The sequence below is a fragment of the Epinephelus fuscoguttatus genome, linkage group LG3, assembly GCF_011397635.1.
Source record: "Epinephelus fuscoguttatus linkage group LG3, E.fuscoguttatus.final_Chr_v1".
Classification (NCBI taxonomy): domain Eukaryota; kingdom Metazoa; phylum Chordata; class Actinopteri; order Perciformes; family Serranidae; genus Epinephelus; species Epinephelus fuscoguttatus.
The window spans coordinates 19757477-19774310 of record NC_064754.1 but is presented as its reverse complement, the minus strand read 5'-3'; the positions used below and the strand labels follow the sequence as shown (position 1 = coordinate 19774310).

At 41.2% G+C, this 16834-nt stretch overlaps 1 protein-coding gene across 2 annotated transcripts in view; it reads left to right on the top strand.

Annotated features, from left to right (window-relative positions):
- Positions 1–15493, top strand: part of tet2 (tet methylcytosine dioxygenase 2) — a 37037-nt gene extending 21544 nt beyond the window's left edge. For both annotated transcript variants that reach the window (XM_049570876.1, XM_049570875.1), the window contains exons 2-10: positions 5497–8505; positions 8652–8742; positions 8850–8943; positions 9020–9228; positions 9329–9479; positions 9584–9673; positions 9984–10121; positions 10308–10656; positions 11216–15493. In XM_049570876.1, the coding sequence (XP_049426833.1) occupies positions 5541–8505; positions 8652–8742; positions 8850–8943; positions 9020–9228; positions 9329–9479; positions 9584–9673; positions 9984–10121; positions 10308–10656; positions 11216–12585 (5457 nt within the window). In that variant the 5' untranslated portion in view covers positions 5497–5540 and the 3' untranslated portion in view covers positions 12586–15493. The remainder of the gene's footprint in view (positions 1–5496; positions 8506–8651; positions 8743–8849; positions 8944–9019; positions 9229–9328; positions 9480–9583; positions 9674–9983; positions 10122–10307; positions 10657–11215) is intronic.
- The last annotated feature ends 1341 nt before the right edge of the window (positions 15494–16834 follow it).

The following is a 16834-nucleotide window of genomic DNA, read 5'->3' as shown; positions in this document are numbered from 1 at the left end:
ATATCCGTCTGCGTCTGATAGCAGCAAAAGGGAGATTAGTTCTGCAACTTGTTGCTCGAGAGTCTTTCTGTTCAGGTTCCAGTGCTGCCTTGATATTTTTTATCTTTGCTTTTGGTGGACGCTGTTTTTCATTTCAACCATATTAGCCTAGTTCTTAAACGGCAGTCTGTAATCTGACCACGAGATTAGGAAAGAAATCATCCTTTAAAGTCTTTAAAGAGAACATTTGTGGGCATTATAACATGAGACATGAACTAAACTATTTATTGTAATCCTTCTAACGATTCATCTGAACAAGTGTTTTAGTATTGCACATAAGATGCTGGGTGATTTTGCAGCTTTGTCGAAACGAGGCGTTGCATACTGTTTTCTAAACTTTTTTTTAAATTGAGATTTGGGATTTAAGATGCCTGCTGTTTACTCAACAAACACAAACACACACACACACACACGAAAGGACACCTTTCAGGCTCTTCTCCCCAGCTATTGACCTGAGAGCTGTCTTTGTTTTCACCGTGCCGCTTTCCCTCTTCCACCTGCTAACAGGCAGCTGGCTGCTCTGTTGTGACAACGGTGGGAGCTTCCAGACACCCTTGTAACAGCTTGGCTCGTTAGTGGGAGATTTAGCACGCTAACTTTGGGGGTCTGCAGGGCTGCTAATGTCTTGGAGTGGGTGATTGACACAGAGAAGGAGATCATTATGTCGACCAGCTTGCCTGCCTGACAGTTTTCCTGTGGAGGTTGTCTTGGTCCAGGCGGTCGACTGGGCCACATTTGCAACAGGGTGACACTTAATTTCTCCCTCATTCATGGTCCATGTGACCAGTTTGGACATTGTGGTTATGGACATAGAGGAACCTGATTATAAATACTGTCTCTGAAAGTGCACTGTATCTTGAGGTTTTGAATTAGAACTACTTTTAGAAAGTTACACAAGTGTTTGGTTGGAAGATTTTAAGACATTCAGAGACACTTTTGCAAACTAGCCCAGTCTACAGTCGCCCCAGAGAGAGAATAATTTTCATATGTGTAGCTGAATATAGTATTAAACATATATTTTCTTAACCTATATGACCCATCTGTACAGTAAAATCTAATTTATATTTTAGACGTGTCCTTTTATTGCAAAGCATCACTGAACCATAGATTTGTTTATAGTCATTCATTTGAAACAACATGCATTATTAATAGATCGTTCTTTAAAGGGTCATGTTGTGGCTGAAACGGATATTGTAGCTATACAAACATTTTCATTTTTCAAAAAAAAAAAAAAGGTTATCAGGTTTTGGATAAAACATGTTGTTTGAAGATGATGGCTCGTCTGCCAGAATCATAAGCAGCTGTAACCGCTTCCAGATGTGATAATCAGGCCCAATGATGGAGCACGATCATGCCAAATGAAACATGCCATGGTACCTCAAATATTTAGCTCCCCCCCCCCCAAAAAACATCAGTCAGTGCCTATAGTGAGCCTATAGTAGGTTGTGCATTAACAGGAGGGCTTTTGTGGGAATCTAAGGCTGGATCCAATTATGTTTTCAAAGGCTGTACAGCATATTTCTCTAAACTTTACCATAGCAGTCGGCAGTTGTGACCTGAGGCGTTACTGGGAGCTCCAAGGACATTATTTACTTATTTAAAGTAAATACAGCGTGTTTAGCTGTTCTGCATGTCTACGAACATAAAGCAGAAAGTCTGTTTAATTTACAAGAGCCTAAATTGCCTTGATGAACACATTTTATTTTTATTTTATTTAGATTTACTGGACATCATAGCTGTGCCACACCAAAAAAAAAAAAACATTTGAAGCTGTCCCTTAAATTTGACCAATAGTCATGTAGTGTGAAAAACGACCTGAGGTATGACAGAATGCTTCATCACATGCCTGTTGCATTCAAATGAGTTACTTGAGAGGCATTTGCAACCTGCTCTCACTCCCAGGTCGTCAAATGTCACTTTGTCTCATAGCAGTGTATGTATGTGACGCGCAGCTGAAACACTGTTAATGTTGCGTAACGGTCACAGTAATGTCTAAGCAATAAAATACTTGGTTATGTCACCTAACGTGATGTCAGTGCGCAACAACTGTACATAAATTGCATAACGTTACGTTAAAATAACAGTGATTTTTAGTTTCACATGAGACACAAACTGTGGTCTCCTGGGTGAAAGTCCTTTTTTTTTTTTTTTTTTTTTTACCCATCCACCTTCCGCCATTTGTGAAGAGACAGCTGAAAGCCCGGTGCATGTCATAAAGATGCTCAAGTGTGCCTCTGATTTCGATATCACACGCTGAGGAGTGTGACAAAGGATTGGTGTATGATACCCCTGGATTGAAAATGGGCTGGCATTTAACACCTCTAACAGCTGTCACCAACATTAAATATTATTCAACCTGGTCACAAAGATTTGAAAACTGGCAAATGACTAAAGCTTCATAAATAAATTGTCTTGCATTTGTAAAATGTCTTAGATGAGCTACCTATGGTCAGTTAAGTGAAAAATAAAGGGTGTAAATGTCTGCTTAATTACACATGTTGACTTTAAAGTACAGTATTGGAGTCAGACTGCTGGGTTTCATATCATATTTTGATCATACACTTTTCAAACCTAGCCAAGCATTCCATATTCCTATGAGTGTTCACAGTAGAAGGTGGTTGTGATACTGTAGGATGCTTGTGCACAGGCGGAAAAAACCTCAGGACACCAATTAAAGTCAGGGAAATGCATCTTCTTTTGCCTTCAACATATGGAGGAAAATAGTGTTATGAGACAAGCATGGCTTGTTTAAAAGGGTGGCTCTCTACAGTGTATTGCACTTGATATTTAATACTAAAGGCTATACAGAAATTAAATCAGTATGTGTCTCTTTTTTAGAGGCAGTTTAAAGGCAGAGTCAAAGCAGGTAAATAAAATTACGCAGCTAACAGAAAATACGTATTTATTTGAACAACAGGTTTTATGATATTTACTAGAAATACTTTAACAGACATCTGAACTCACTTCCTCCCCTGCCAACCACGAATCTACATAATTAGTACAATTAATCCAGCTTTAATGCTCCACACTCTTTTACCTTAACACTTAAACCTGAATCTGAGGCCCTCTTGGTGCTCATCAGCTGCCCATTCCTCTAGCATCTGCAGGAGAGTTGCTCATAATTATGATGGATTAGACTGCGGCTCTTTGTGCCTGCGTGCTGCAATTGTTTTGCAGATGCTGCGGATGTGACACGCATTAATAATTGAGGGAAGCAGACAGAAATCAATGTTCTACTGGAATCACTGGAATCTATATGCTTTAGGCAGAGAGAGAGAGCGCAGGGAGAGCAAGAATGAAACCACAAGCTCTGTTTGCTGCTTAACCTTCTGTGGAGATCTTGTTTTCCCTTCATCACTTTTATTACTTTATTAAATGACTTTGTTACTAGACCTACTTGTCGTTAGCTAGCTTCTCTCACAGTTTGGCCACCTTATAATGGAACTCTGTTTCATCTTTTTTAACCTACTTTTTCATCCAAAAGTCCAAAAAGAGTGGTAATGTTTGCAAAATGTATGTTTCACACATTGCAAAATGCTACATTTAAGGCTCAGCTGAAACCGGACAAAAAACATCTTTAGATTACCCTGTGAAAGTCTCACTTAAATGTTGCTACCAAACTCTTCTTTTGAGTTTCTCCACCAGCAAGAACATTTACTTAAATCAGAGTTCAGAGTTGAAATCAGGATGATAAAGTTAGTGTGAGAAACATCTGTGAGGTTGAGTTTATATTCTATACTCATTATAGCTCTGTGGCAGAAAGTTTACAACGCTAGAGTTTAGCCATGATGACAAAAGGCCTCAAACTTGAGAACTGAGTTGTATTTGCATATTTGACATAACAATGTGTTCAGGGTGAGAAATACCACGACTGAACAGCTGACGAGCAGCCAACTCCTCCTCCCATCTACCATCTGGGACATTAACCTTGCATCCTACTACCTTCAATCAACCAGACTTATGTTTAGTTTAATATATTCTGTCCTGTGATATTATACCCATTTAATAAACCGGATTCAGAGGAAAAAAAGAAGTCTAAACTTTTACTGTATATTGCAAGTTACTTTCGCAGAACGCTTATATTTGTGGCAGTGAAGTGGAATGAGGTCAGAATCTATAAAATGGATTTAAAAACGTGCTTTTGTCTGATGCAATAGTATGTATGTCTGAAAAGAACTAGAAGCTGCTGGTTTGTATGTTGACTACAGTTCTGTTTTTTATCCTCTGTTAATTAGAGCATGTTCCTAGTGTCTATTTAAAACTATCACTATTGTCTAGAGTGCAATTAAGGTGGAGATGCATAAAGTTCCTCTTTTGCTAGTCTGAGAAAGATTGCATTATGGGAGCAAACTGGTCCCCCAACTGCAGAACAATGTAGTCGTGGTGCTTTCGTAACATTCCTAACATGACAGTAAACATTTGGCCCATTGTGGCATGTTTAGATTTACTATCCACATACAGTACATAACAGGAAGTCACAGCTTTCAGTCTGAGATAAATGTCTTCCAAAGGAAGCACGCAAACTGCCATGCAGTTCTTGATACTGGGCACTGAGAATGTGACCTCAAAACATGGTGTGCCTCCAGGACAACTTTTGTTAAAGGGTGTATGTTAAATTCAAAATGGTGACTCACAGTCCACTGTCAGCCAACATGGTTCTGAGATGACTTCTAGTTTGTATCCTTTTCTCCGTCCTCACTTTGTGCTTGCTGTCAGGTTTTAGATGATTGAGTGATGAGGTCAGGGTGAATCTAATTCTATGACAGGATCGTGTTGCCAGCTGATACACATTCAGTGCCAAGTGTAAACACATTACTCTTCTGACCTTCCCCTCGCTAAAGCCATGTTAAGACCTAAGCTTCTAGTTGAGGAGTGCTAATGTTTGTCAGAAGAGCAGCTTTGACTGTAATGAAATCAGAGTTGTTGGTGTTAAAGGACTTATAAAGTGGGGCTTCCTGAAAACAAATAGCTTGGCTTAAACAGTTTTACAGGCAAACTTTGATCTTAACATTATCTCAGATCAGCTAAGTTCAGATTCACCAAAGTAGCCTTATGAGCCTTCAGTCAAATCAGATAATCAGACTTCCTGAACACATTTAGGTTAAAATAAAGTCCTGGGGGAAATAATGGGTCATATTAGCTGTGTCTGTTTGACACGGTACATATTATTGAATCTGAAAACATAACTGCTGTTTTTACCATCTTTTCTCCCAAAAACTATAAAATCAATCAAGTCTTTGTCTTCTTTGTGCACCACTTTGCATCACCCACTTTGACTGGGTGTTAAACACCACAGGAAACATGTGTTAATGTCACTGCTAAAATAAGACAAGAAATGACTCTGTCAGAGCTGCACATATAACAAAACTAACAGTAATTACAGAATCAAACCTTTTCTAAAAATGTGCTTGAATGATGACGTAACCAAATGTTTCTGTCTCCCTTTCTGCCCTGCAGGACGGACAGAGGGCAGCCCTGTGGATGGACTCTGAGCAGGCCAGATGGAAACAGAACAGGCCAGACATGAGACGGAAGAAAGTCTGATATTAGCACAATTTGGCACATCTCACAGCATCTCTCACAAACTCCAGAATGGAGGCCAGTCTTCAGAGAGAGACTCTCTGCAGATCACTGCAGATACGAACTGGAACCATTACAAGCCCGGTGCCGGTGCCAACTCCATGAAGAGGCACAGGGAGAACTGCAACAGTCCTGCCTCAGTACAAGGGCTGTTCGATCAAGGATCCTACATGATGAATGGAGAATTGATGAATGGAGATTTGAAGCATGCACTTGCTGAGCAGTCCTTACTGGCCCACCAGCCCAAGAAACTCAAAGTAGATTCTGAGATGAAAGGAAATGACGACATGAGCTCCAGTTTGGTGGATAGCTTTCCTGAGTTGACAAAGGCAACAGAGTTTGAATGCAATACCCCACAGACAGAAATTAAGTTAGACAAGAGGAACTGTAATTTTCCCAATGGCGATATTTTTTGTCTACCAAGGAATAAACAAGTTTCAATTCCAAATGGTGCTGCATCACCCCCCTCAACCATAGAAAGCACTCCAGGTGATCTTTTAGAGAAAACCTTGTCTCAGTATTATCCTGAGCAAGTGTCAATTGCACCACAGACATCTGGGCCACAGGGAGATCCTGTCAATGGTTCACTGGCAAATAAGCTGCCTAGTGAAGGTGCTCAACCCCCCTCTTTAACCTCAGGATTGCCCAATTCAGCTCAGATGCCTGACTCACAGCAACAGCCGCCTGGGGCATTGGGCAATGGTGAAGGAGGCAACAATTATAATTCTGTCAACTATGTAGTGAATGGATACAGCAGCAATTTTGAGGCAGACCACCACCAGCAACAGCATCAGCAGCGGCCACCATCGTACTCTGGTCAGGAGATGTCTCTAGGTCAGCTGCCTGGCATGATCCCAACTACAAATACTGCCAACAGCTCACAACAACATAAAAATGGCCCACGGTGCTATCCAGATGACAAAAATCCTCAAGGTATATATGTGAAGGCCAACCAAGAGTTTAACCAGAACTCTTTTCTGGAGCGCAATGCTCCTCTACAGGCTGCAGAGACAGGTGGATATGGAAACTTTTCCAACTCTGCGATACAGAAGATGGGGCAAAGTGAAGAACCCAGGTCTGGTCAGCATCAGCGCCATGGCACTGACAGGGGCCTCCAGTATGGGATTCAACCCCATAATTTTAAACAAAATGCTGGGAACTCACATGAGGCTGAAAGTACTGGACCCATGGGGCCCAATCTCCAGCAGCCACGTCATGCTGGGCTAGAAAACGGGATGGAGAACACATCTCAGCAGAGAGCCAACATATCATGTTCGACTCCCCAACACAGAGGCTGGGTAGAGCTGAACTCTTCACATTCCCAGCAGCAGCAACCAGCAAGTGGCCCGTCATCCCAGGCACAAGAACAGGACATGTGGAGGGGATTCCCTGCTAAGCCTCAGTCAGAGCAGCAGACAGCTAACCCCCAGGTTCACTGCCAGATGTTGGAACCAAATTCAGCGCAAAGATTCCAGACACAGGGAGGTTTCACAGATAGCAGCCAGGGGCCTAACAGCTTCCAGCGGCAACAGCAGGACTGTCTCCCGGCCCAAACACACTGTGCTCCAGCCCAGCACAACACTGCCCCTGAGTGGCAGCAGTCAAATTCTAAAGCACCTCAAATGCAGCAATCTCTACCCCAGAAGATACCTGAACAGCGTAATTTCAGCCAAGATCAGCAGGGAGACAGCCGCTACCACACCCAGATGCAGTCAGAGCACTTATGTGAAGACCCTGACCTGCAGGATATACTGTCATCTGGGTTTTTACCAACACAGCAACAACAGCAGCAACAACAGCACTGTCATCTTCAACGTCCCCTGTCCCACCCACCGCAATTTGAGGGGCAGCAACTCAAGTCTCCCGATTACAGACCTCGCAGTCTGCCTCAGCCAGGTCAGCAGCAGCTTCAACCCAACCAGCCTCTTAGAAACAATTCCACTCAATCCAACAACCAACACATCCAGCACAGCAACCATGCAACATTTAGTTACAGTAACACAACAGAGATGCAACAACTACAACAACATCAAAGGCAGTTTCCACCAAACTCAGGCAGCAGTAACCTCAAGCAATTTCAACCACAGCGGCCTAACAACCACTGCCACCAGCCCAACCATGCAGACTTCTCCCAGACCTCTACACAGTCACAACCTCACTTACCACAAGGTGCGTTAAACCCACAGGTATCAACACAGATGTATCCTAAATCTGAACAGCAGCTAAAGACGTCATGCACTCAGTTCCAAAGGGGACCTCGACTACCTCTGGCACCTGTGGGTCCCCAAGGAGACTTTCAGAGGCATGCAGCCCTACGTATGCACCTGTTACAAAGGCAGGAGCGCCAGGGCCCTCCTCATCCCCTTCAGAGCACTAGTGACACCAAACATGGCATAAGAGCTGTTAGAATGGAAAACGGACCCAGATTCGAGCTGCCCCGTTCACAGCAGCAGGAGCAGCAGTTACAGATGCGAGAGGCAGGCATAGGTGGAGTGCAGGTCAAGCAGGAGAATCAACCATCCCTGTGTGAGCAAAGCAAGACGCAGGGAAGCATCTTGGCCTCCATGGAACAAAGCCTGAGGCAGTACCAGCTTTCACCTGTGTTTGAGAAGAAATCCCTTGTCGTCAATTCATCGAAAATCAAGGTGGAATCTTCTGGTCCTGTCACAATCCTGTCAACTAACACTGACCTGAGTGGAGCTGATCCATTGGCAGCTGCCCCAGCCACTGTAGCTCTCAAAAAACAACCTGATTTGACCCCCAAGAAGGAACACCTCCTACAAAGCTTTATGGACTCTCCTATGAAGCTACTAGATACCCCTATAAAGAATCTACTGGACACCCCCATGAAAACACAATATGACATTGCATCCTGCCACTGTGTTGGTGAGTCTCATGATGTTAGTCCTGAAACACAGTTGATCAGTTGGTGAATATGTGTGTGTGTGTGTGTGTGTGTGTGTGTGTGTGTGTGTGTGTGTGTGTGTGTGTGTGTGTGTGAATATTAATCTAAGTTTCATTATGATATTTAGAACAAATCAGTGAGAAGGACGAAGGCCCATACTACACTCACTTGGGGGCAGCGCCTACTGTTGCTGGTATACGGGAGACGATGGAGAAAAGGTTGACTACAATTTTACCTCCTGAAAAATCCCTGTAAACAGAGACTGTGTTATGTAACTACTGCATACTATATTATTTGTGTTTAATGGCTCTATTCTGCTTCGAAGGTCTGGTTTAACTGGTAGTGCCATCAGGATTGAGAAAGTAGTATACACCGGCAAGGAAGGGAAAAGTACACAAGGATGCCCCATAGCCAAATGGGTAAGAACCATTGTTGTATTAATTTGAGAAGCAGGCAAGTCAGCTGCTACAAATTCCTATACCTGTTGCGTTTCAGGTGATTCGTCGAGCCAGTGTAGAAGAAAAGCTACTGGTGCTGGTGCGGGAACGTACTGGTCACAAATGTGACACAGCCTGCATCATTGTAGTGATCCTGGTCTGGGAGGGCATCCTGCCCAGCCTGGCTGACCGCCTCTACCTCGAGCTACGTGAAACTCTAACAAAGCACGGAGCACTGACCCAGAGACGATGTGCTATCAATGAGGAGTATGTGACAACACTACAGAACTCATCCTCAGCCATCAATTTTGGCAAACTGAACTGAATCAACTCTGGCACATTTTAACTTTATATTCCTCCCCTTCAGGAGGACCTGTGCATGCCAGGGGTTAAATCCTGATGCCTGTGGAGCGTCCTTCTCCTTCGGCTGTTCCTGGAGCATGTACTACAACGGCTGCAAGTTTGCCCGCAGCAAAATCCCAAGAAAATTCAAGCTACTAGGAGATGATATGAGAGAGGTGTGTTTTATGTAGATTAAAATTAATGGAAGTGTGCACCATGCTTATATTACATGTAATATGCCTGTTAAGGTAACTGAATACTGTCAATTTTTGTCTTTCAGGAAGAGAAGCTGGAGGGCAACTTTCAAAATCTGGCAACCTTATTGGGTCCCTTGTATAAAATGTTAGCACCTGAAGCTTATGGAAATCAGGTGCGTATATCTGGACAGTGTATAGACTGCTTGCCTTTCCACGTCTACATCTTAATAATTTAATAATATTAAAAATACATGTTCTAAATGTCCTGTTTCGTTAAGATATAAGTGAAGCAGGTGTAAAGTTACATACGCATTGATAAAATGTGAGTGATGCAACTTGCACGCAGGAATTCTCTACCAACAGTAGCACACCTTGGATGAGTATAGTCGTAGTTTTATAAAGATTTCCTATCTATATTGTTGTGTGACCTTCAGAAACTCTTAACATCTATTCAAACATACCTCCTGTTGTCCCTGGAAACAGGTGGAACATGAACACAGGGCACCAGATTGTCGCCTGGGGCTCAAGGAGGGCCGTCCCTTTTCTGGAGTCACTGCTTGCCTGGACTTCTGTGCCCACGCTCACAGAGACCTCCACAACATGCAGGGTGGCAGCACTGTGGTAAGCAGAACCTGGGAAACATATATCCTACTAAGCACGTTGTATTTGTTGAAGGATGGAATAGATACAGAGAAACTAGATCTGACATCTCACCAATGCAATGCTTTAAACACCTTTATAAATAAACGTTATTTAATGTCTTTGACATTCCCAACAAAAAGTATTAAACTCAACCTGTTTTTCCAGGTCTGTACATTAACAAGTGAGGATAACCGAGAGATTGGAAAGATACCAGACGATGAGCAGCTCCATGTACTGCCTCTTTATAAGGCTTCCAACACTGATGAATTTGGCAGCGAGGAGGGTCAGCAGGAGAAAATCAAGTCAGGCGCCATCCAAGTCCTCAGTGCCTTCCGCCGCCAGGTGCGCATGCTTGCAGAGCCCGCCAAGTCTTGCCGGCAAAAAAAGCTGGATGCTAAGAAGGCAGCTGCCAACAAGAATGCCATGCTGGACAATGAAAAGGCAGAGAGGGCCCTCCTGGCCAAGTCAAAAGCTGGCACTTATGAAAATACCACCCAGAGCACTCCTATGGCAGGTAGGGTAACATTTATTATGACATATTTAATAAGCTGCATCTTAAATATTTAATGTCTTTGTTGGGAAATGTTGCCATTATTAGGGGTGGGGTAAAAATGGATTCTTGGATGCATTGCAATGCTGTCTTGAAAGATTCTGTCTCCATGCAGAAAAGTCAATAATTGGAAATTTAAAACCCAATTCTGACATTATGATTGTCTGACACAGTTTTGTACGACTGGGCTGTACTTTCCTTACAGCTGAAACAATTGGATGGTAACAGATGTAAACATGTGCATTTTAACTTACTGCTATCACATTAATAAAATATTGGGAAATAAATTCATCCACTTATTTTAATTATGGAACATTACAAGTACGCTATGTTTTAAAAGTAGCACAATAAATCAAGTATAGAAATCAAAAATTTTATTTTATAATGACATCTTAGCCCTCTGTATTGGAATCGAATTGCGCGGTGCCTTTAGATTCCCACCCAGTGGTTTGACAAAAAGTGACCCATTTGTGGATCGTTTTCACTGCTGCTTAGGCGTTTATCTTGTTGTTTTGTTTTCTAGGACCTATACCAGGTGCTATGGGAGCAACCCTACAGTCAGGTCAGCCAACACACCCCCTTGGGGCCCATCATCAGCAACTACAGCAACAGCAGCACCAGAGCATTCTCCCCCCTTATCCTGGCTCAGCAAATGTAGCCAGCTACCCCAGGTTCCCCAACCATCCTGGGTCTTTTCCAAGCACTTCCAAGCCAAGCAGCATGTATCCCCCTCAGCCACCAACACCAGCCAGCCCTTACCCCACTGCACTTCACGTACCAAATTCTTATATTAATGGATCAAATCGTCCATACCCAGGTTATCAATGTAACGGAGGAATGCCCCTTGACAATTACCATCCATACTATGCTTCCAACCCAAAGCACCTGGACATGTATCGACAACAACGGCCAGCGCTTTACTCGGAGCAGCAGTACGGTGTACATCAGCGTTATGAGGTCAGTTATCCACCAAGATATGGTGAGCCCGGGTTACAAGTCAATGGTTACAATGCCTGCAGCATGAGGCCAGTTCACCCCATGAGACCTTATGCCCCTTATGGTCCTAATGGAGCCTCAGACCCCCAGTTTATGGACCCCCTCTCAAGAGCACCATCAGCTCATGGAAGTCTAGACTATACAGCTGCTGTTAGCAAAGGCAATCAGTTTGGAGGATACCCAAATCCATACCTCTCTCGGAGCCCTCAAATCTTACCTCCAGGCCAAGATCCCTTCCATATGCAAATCAAGACCGAGATGGGCATGCCTCACCCTCAGATGCTTTCTGCCCAGATAAGTGGTGGGTGCATAAACCCTGAAACACAGTCAGGGTTAGGTCTGCCTAATGGGAGCATCATGGGCTCTGGTATTAAGCAGGAGCCTGGAACACCGCAGACACCCACAACCCCACAAAAGCCTGAGGTGTGGTCAGACAATGAGCACAACTTCTTGGATCCTGACATTGGTGGTGTGGCAGTGGCACCAAGCCACGGTTCAGTTCTCATTGAGTGTGCAAAACGGGAGCTCCATGCTACAACGCCTGTTAAAAACCCAAACCGCCACCACCCAACACGCATCTCCTTGGTCTTCTACCAGCACAAAAATATGAACGAGGCCAAGCATGGTTTGGCACTATGGGAAGCCAAGATGGCAGAAAAGGCTCGAGAGAAGGAGGAGGATGCAGAGAGGAATGGTGGTGAGGGGACACCTAGCAAGGGCAAGAAGGGGGTGAAGCGTGAGCATCCAGATTCTTTGGAAACCACTGGGGAGCCTCCTTACAAGCGTTTTATCCAGGCACTAATGGAGGGATCCTTGTCGGGCACAACAAACACCTATGTCAGTACATCTCCGTATGCCTTCACCAAGGTCACTGGGCCTTACAGTCAGTTTGTGTAAGAAACACTCATGAAGAAGAAAATTTAAGGTGCTTTATTCATGACAAAGACCACAAGCACCACTGGCCTCATCTAAACACTCCTTCCTATCCGTAAGGTTAGCAACAGTGTTACGGAAAAAAGGAACCTGTGATCAGATGAGACATAAATCATTTTTCACATCAGGTCTTTCACCTCTTTAACAATCAAGCTTTACTTGTTGACCCTACTAAGGATGTATTTATTTTTGTTTGGCAACTTTTGCAAGATACACACTGTCAAAATCTCTGGTGCTTTCAGTCTAATACATAAGGACCTATTTTTAATGGAAACAAAGTTTCATTTTTGGTGGCTTTATTTTTCTTACAAAATTGTACTCTTGGCATAAAACACTGACTTTGTAAATGACAACATTCACGGTGCTAAAGTGTGTGCTTAATACCATTTATTTAAATTCAAATGCCTTCACACTATGATCATAACTCACTCTACGAGTGACACTCAATGGCTTATGTCAACAGGACACTGAAAATATCATCCCACGGTCAAAAAATGATCAGCATCATAATGGTTTTTGGCAAGTCAGTGTTTTTTAGAGCACTTTTTGATAATGAAAGTTAAGTGTTTTGGTAATACCTTTAAATCATGAAAATCTGGGTATTAATATAGCTACGTTCAAAGTTACTCATTTCTAAGCATCACTAAAATTAAATTAATGAACTTTTAAAAGAGGGTTGTATGAGCAATCCATCAAAGTGTTTCAATTTCATGCAAAATGATTTTTTTTTTAGAAGAAAAAAAAACTATCATTGTGTTGGTGCTTTCACTTTCCTATGTCATTTATACTGTAAATTGAGCCATTCTAATGGTGCATTTTTAACATTTTGAGGAAAAAAAAAGTCTACCTTTGTGTTATTTCAGTTTTTTTTCCAGGTTTACTTTTTGTCAGCGACTGTTTTTAATGTTCCTTACCTTAGGTTCATTGAAGAAACCTGGACTGTGAATATTACATGTAGTTGTATGTCTGTGGTGCTTAGTAAATGTGCTTTTTATACACTGAGGAACATGAAACAGGGTAAGCTCAGTGTCAGTTTCAGAGGGCAGCTGGCTTGCTGTGGGGTCTTTAATTATGTAATCTAACTGTAAGATAAAACAGGTCAGATTTGTACAGTAAATTAATTTCCCTTTTTGGAATTACTGTTATAGATTTTGTGTTGTAAAGAATGCTAACAGCCTATTTCATTGTATTTCTTTGGGTTTCAACTGATTTTATATCATAAGGTGCTATCCAACCTGCTAGAAACATACAATGTGAGACTCTTTGGGCAGTGAGAAGGCTTTTAAATAATGTACAGTACAAACCTGTCATATACCTCAAAACTAGTTGGGCAATAGGAATATATCATATTTTTCTTTCTTCCTTTGTGTATTACTTTCAAAAATGTTGATAACTGTTCAACTTCAGGCCACCAAAAGGCATAAAAGTTCATTTCTTACTTTCTTATCGATCTGCTAGAAAGTATTACTTGAACTTTAATCTTTGATGTTACTGTAAAATCAGGGACATTTTCAACTAGTTGTGTGTTCATCTCCTGTATTCATCTGGTCTTCTTCTCATTCAGGTACCTACCAATGCATCCTGAATCAGATTCTTGTCTACTCTACTTCACAAAGACAAAAAATATTTTGTGAGGGGAAAAAAAGAAATACTTTCCTGCAATGTTTTACTTCTATTTTAGCTAGTGGGATGGTGGTAATCTTTAAAAGGTAATTTGAACATATATGCACTGAGCTGACTAAAGGGAAAGTATGATATTGACTTAGTAAAAAGCAATGTATTTGCTTTTGCTATGAGGTAAGACCAGGGCAGTGATTAACGTAGTTGCACATCTTTGTGCCTGTGTATAGTTTATTTATAACCACTAAGCAATTGTATAATGATTTTTCTTCCCTGTCTTTTTGATTTAATTAATGCGATATATAGTGGAATGACTGTCATGTTATAGTAAGAACTTACCCCACTCTTCCAACATACTCATTTCTGAAAGCACTTCATTTCTTTTTCAGGAAAAAAAATAATGTAATAAAGAATTACAAAACTTTTTATTTAAACAGATTTGTAAATGTGTTAAAAAAAATAAATAAATTATGTCACATTGTACATACCAAGAACCTGTATTGCAGGAATACAACTCATTCTTTGATGTCGACGTAGGTTCTCCTTGTTCTGTCAAATCGACCCACAGCTCCTCTATCGGCAATCCTCGTCATATCTCTACATATTCTTTCGCCTCTTTCAGGTTAACAGAATGATCACGGTTAGATTATCCAGGAAGTCTGTAAATGTGTGCTCACTGTCACAGCAATGTTTACAGCTATCGTGTCCTGTTCACTCAGATGTTAGAAGTTCTAGTTTTTTTTAACTGTTCCAATTTTGTAAAATAAATCTACAAAAAAAAAAATGTTGAATTTCGTTGTACAGGACCCAGCTACAGTAGCAGGTTGTGGTTGAGAAAGCCGAGGTGTCTAAGATATAGCGGGTTAAAAGCATAGCCATACTTGAAGATGCTTCAGAGTGTTTCTGAGTGAGTCAACATTACTTGAATGACTTTCTGGGCTTAACTAGTGCGCTCCATGTGCTCAGCTCAAAGGTTAAGCTAACAGTTGATGCACACTTGGTCGTTTTGCAGTTAGACACTAAGGGTATTAAAAAAAAGTGCAACTTCTTGCCTGTCATTTTATTTTTTAAGGCTTCCCTTGTTCTCCTGAAGTTTGGTATGCTACAAAAAATGGAATTAAGGATGGGTATTAATACTGTAAGTATTGTAATGTAATGAATGCAGTTTATTTGAAAGCTGTTTATTATATCATTCCTGATATTGCTGAGATGTGGGTGTTTTTTTAATAAAATTTATATTTATTTAAAGCAATTTGATTTGTTACTCCAAGTTAATACTAATATCTAAATTCTTGTGCATTACTGTCCACGGATTTAAGTAATTACAGATGAAACTGAAAACAGATCATGTCATGTTCACTCCTTTTTTTTTTTTTTTTTCTTTAAATTACCCAAACAGGAAGAAATTCTTTCGTTGTTACACACAAACTGCAGCATGGTTGCTAGCATGAACTTATTACAGTCTTAAAGCTGTAGTTGGTAACTTTTATGAAAAGATAGCTTTTTGTTACATAAACTGATGGTAACATTACTTGAATTCATCTACATAAGAGTGACATGACACTGTCATAACTATGTCAAGTTGACATTAAATTTGTTTGGGATGTCCTTATAATGACAACTTGACATTACCAGAAGATGTCTTTGTCATGACAAGTTGACATTAACAAGAAATGCACATCTTTTTGTGTTTATGACAAGTTGACATAATGATTATTATTGTCATGACAAAGACAACTTCTGGTAATGTCATCCTGGTTAATGTCAAGTTGTCATTATAAGGACATCCCAAACAAATTCAATGTCAACTTGTCATGACAAAGACAACTTCTGGTAATGTCACTTTAATTAATGTCAAGTTGTCATTATAAGGACATCCCAAACAAATTCAATGTCAACTTGTCATGACAAAGACAACTTCTGGTAATGTCACTTTGATTAATGTCAAGTTGTCATTATAAGGACATCCCAAACAAATTCAATGTCAACTTGTCATGACAAAAACTGAATGACACTTAATGACAGCAGTCATAAACATTTATGACATGTATATGTTTATGACAAGTTCATGACAGAGTAATGCCATAGTTATGACAGTGTCCTGTCACCCTTATGCAGATACCTTCAAGTAAAGTGTTACCAAACTGACACTATATCTGATGCTAGTACATGAGACAAATAATACGTGAAAAGAATCATATTCCTCTGCCTCCTCTTAGTGCTTCTAATGGCATCTGTAAGGATTCTGCGCACATGAACAAAAACAACCAATCAGAGCCGAGGAGTCTTTTGTGCAGCTGTCAGTCACTGCCAGTAGTCAAGCTAGGGCCAGGCAATATAAAGACTATGTACGATTTATTGCATATCCACGCAAGATATAACTTTAGACAACACCGTTTGTACTGATATAGGGTCAAGTTGTGTTACATAATGCATACTGGTTCAGTCCTAGCTACCTCTGAATGGCCCAGTCTGAGGAGGAATACCAAGACCCAGTATTTTATTTGTTCATTAGCCACTGTGTATGTATGTAGGTAGTGTTATAGGTTACTGTTACACTTTTTATAGTGAAATGGTGTTCTGTGCATTAATC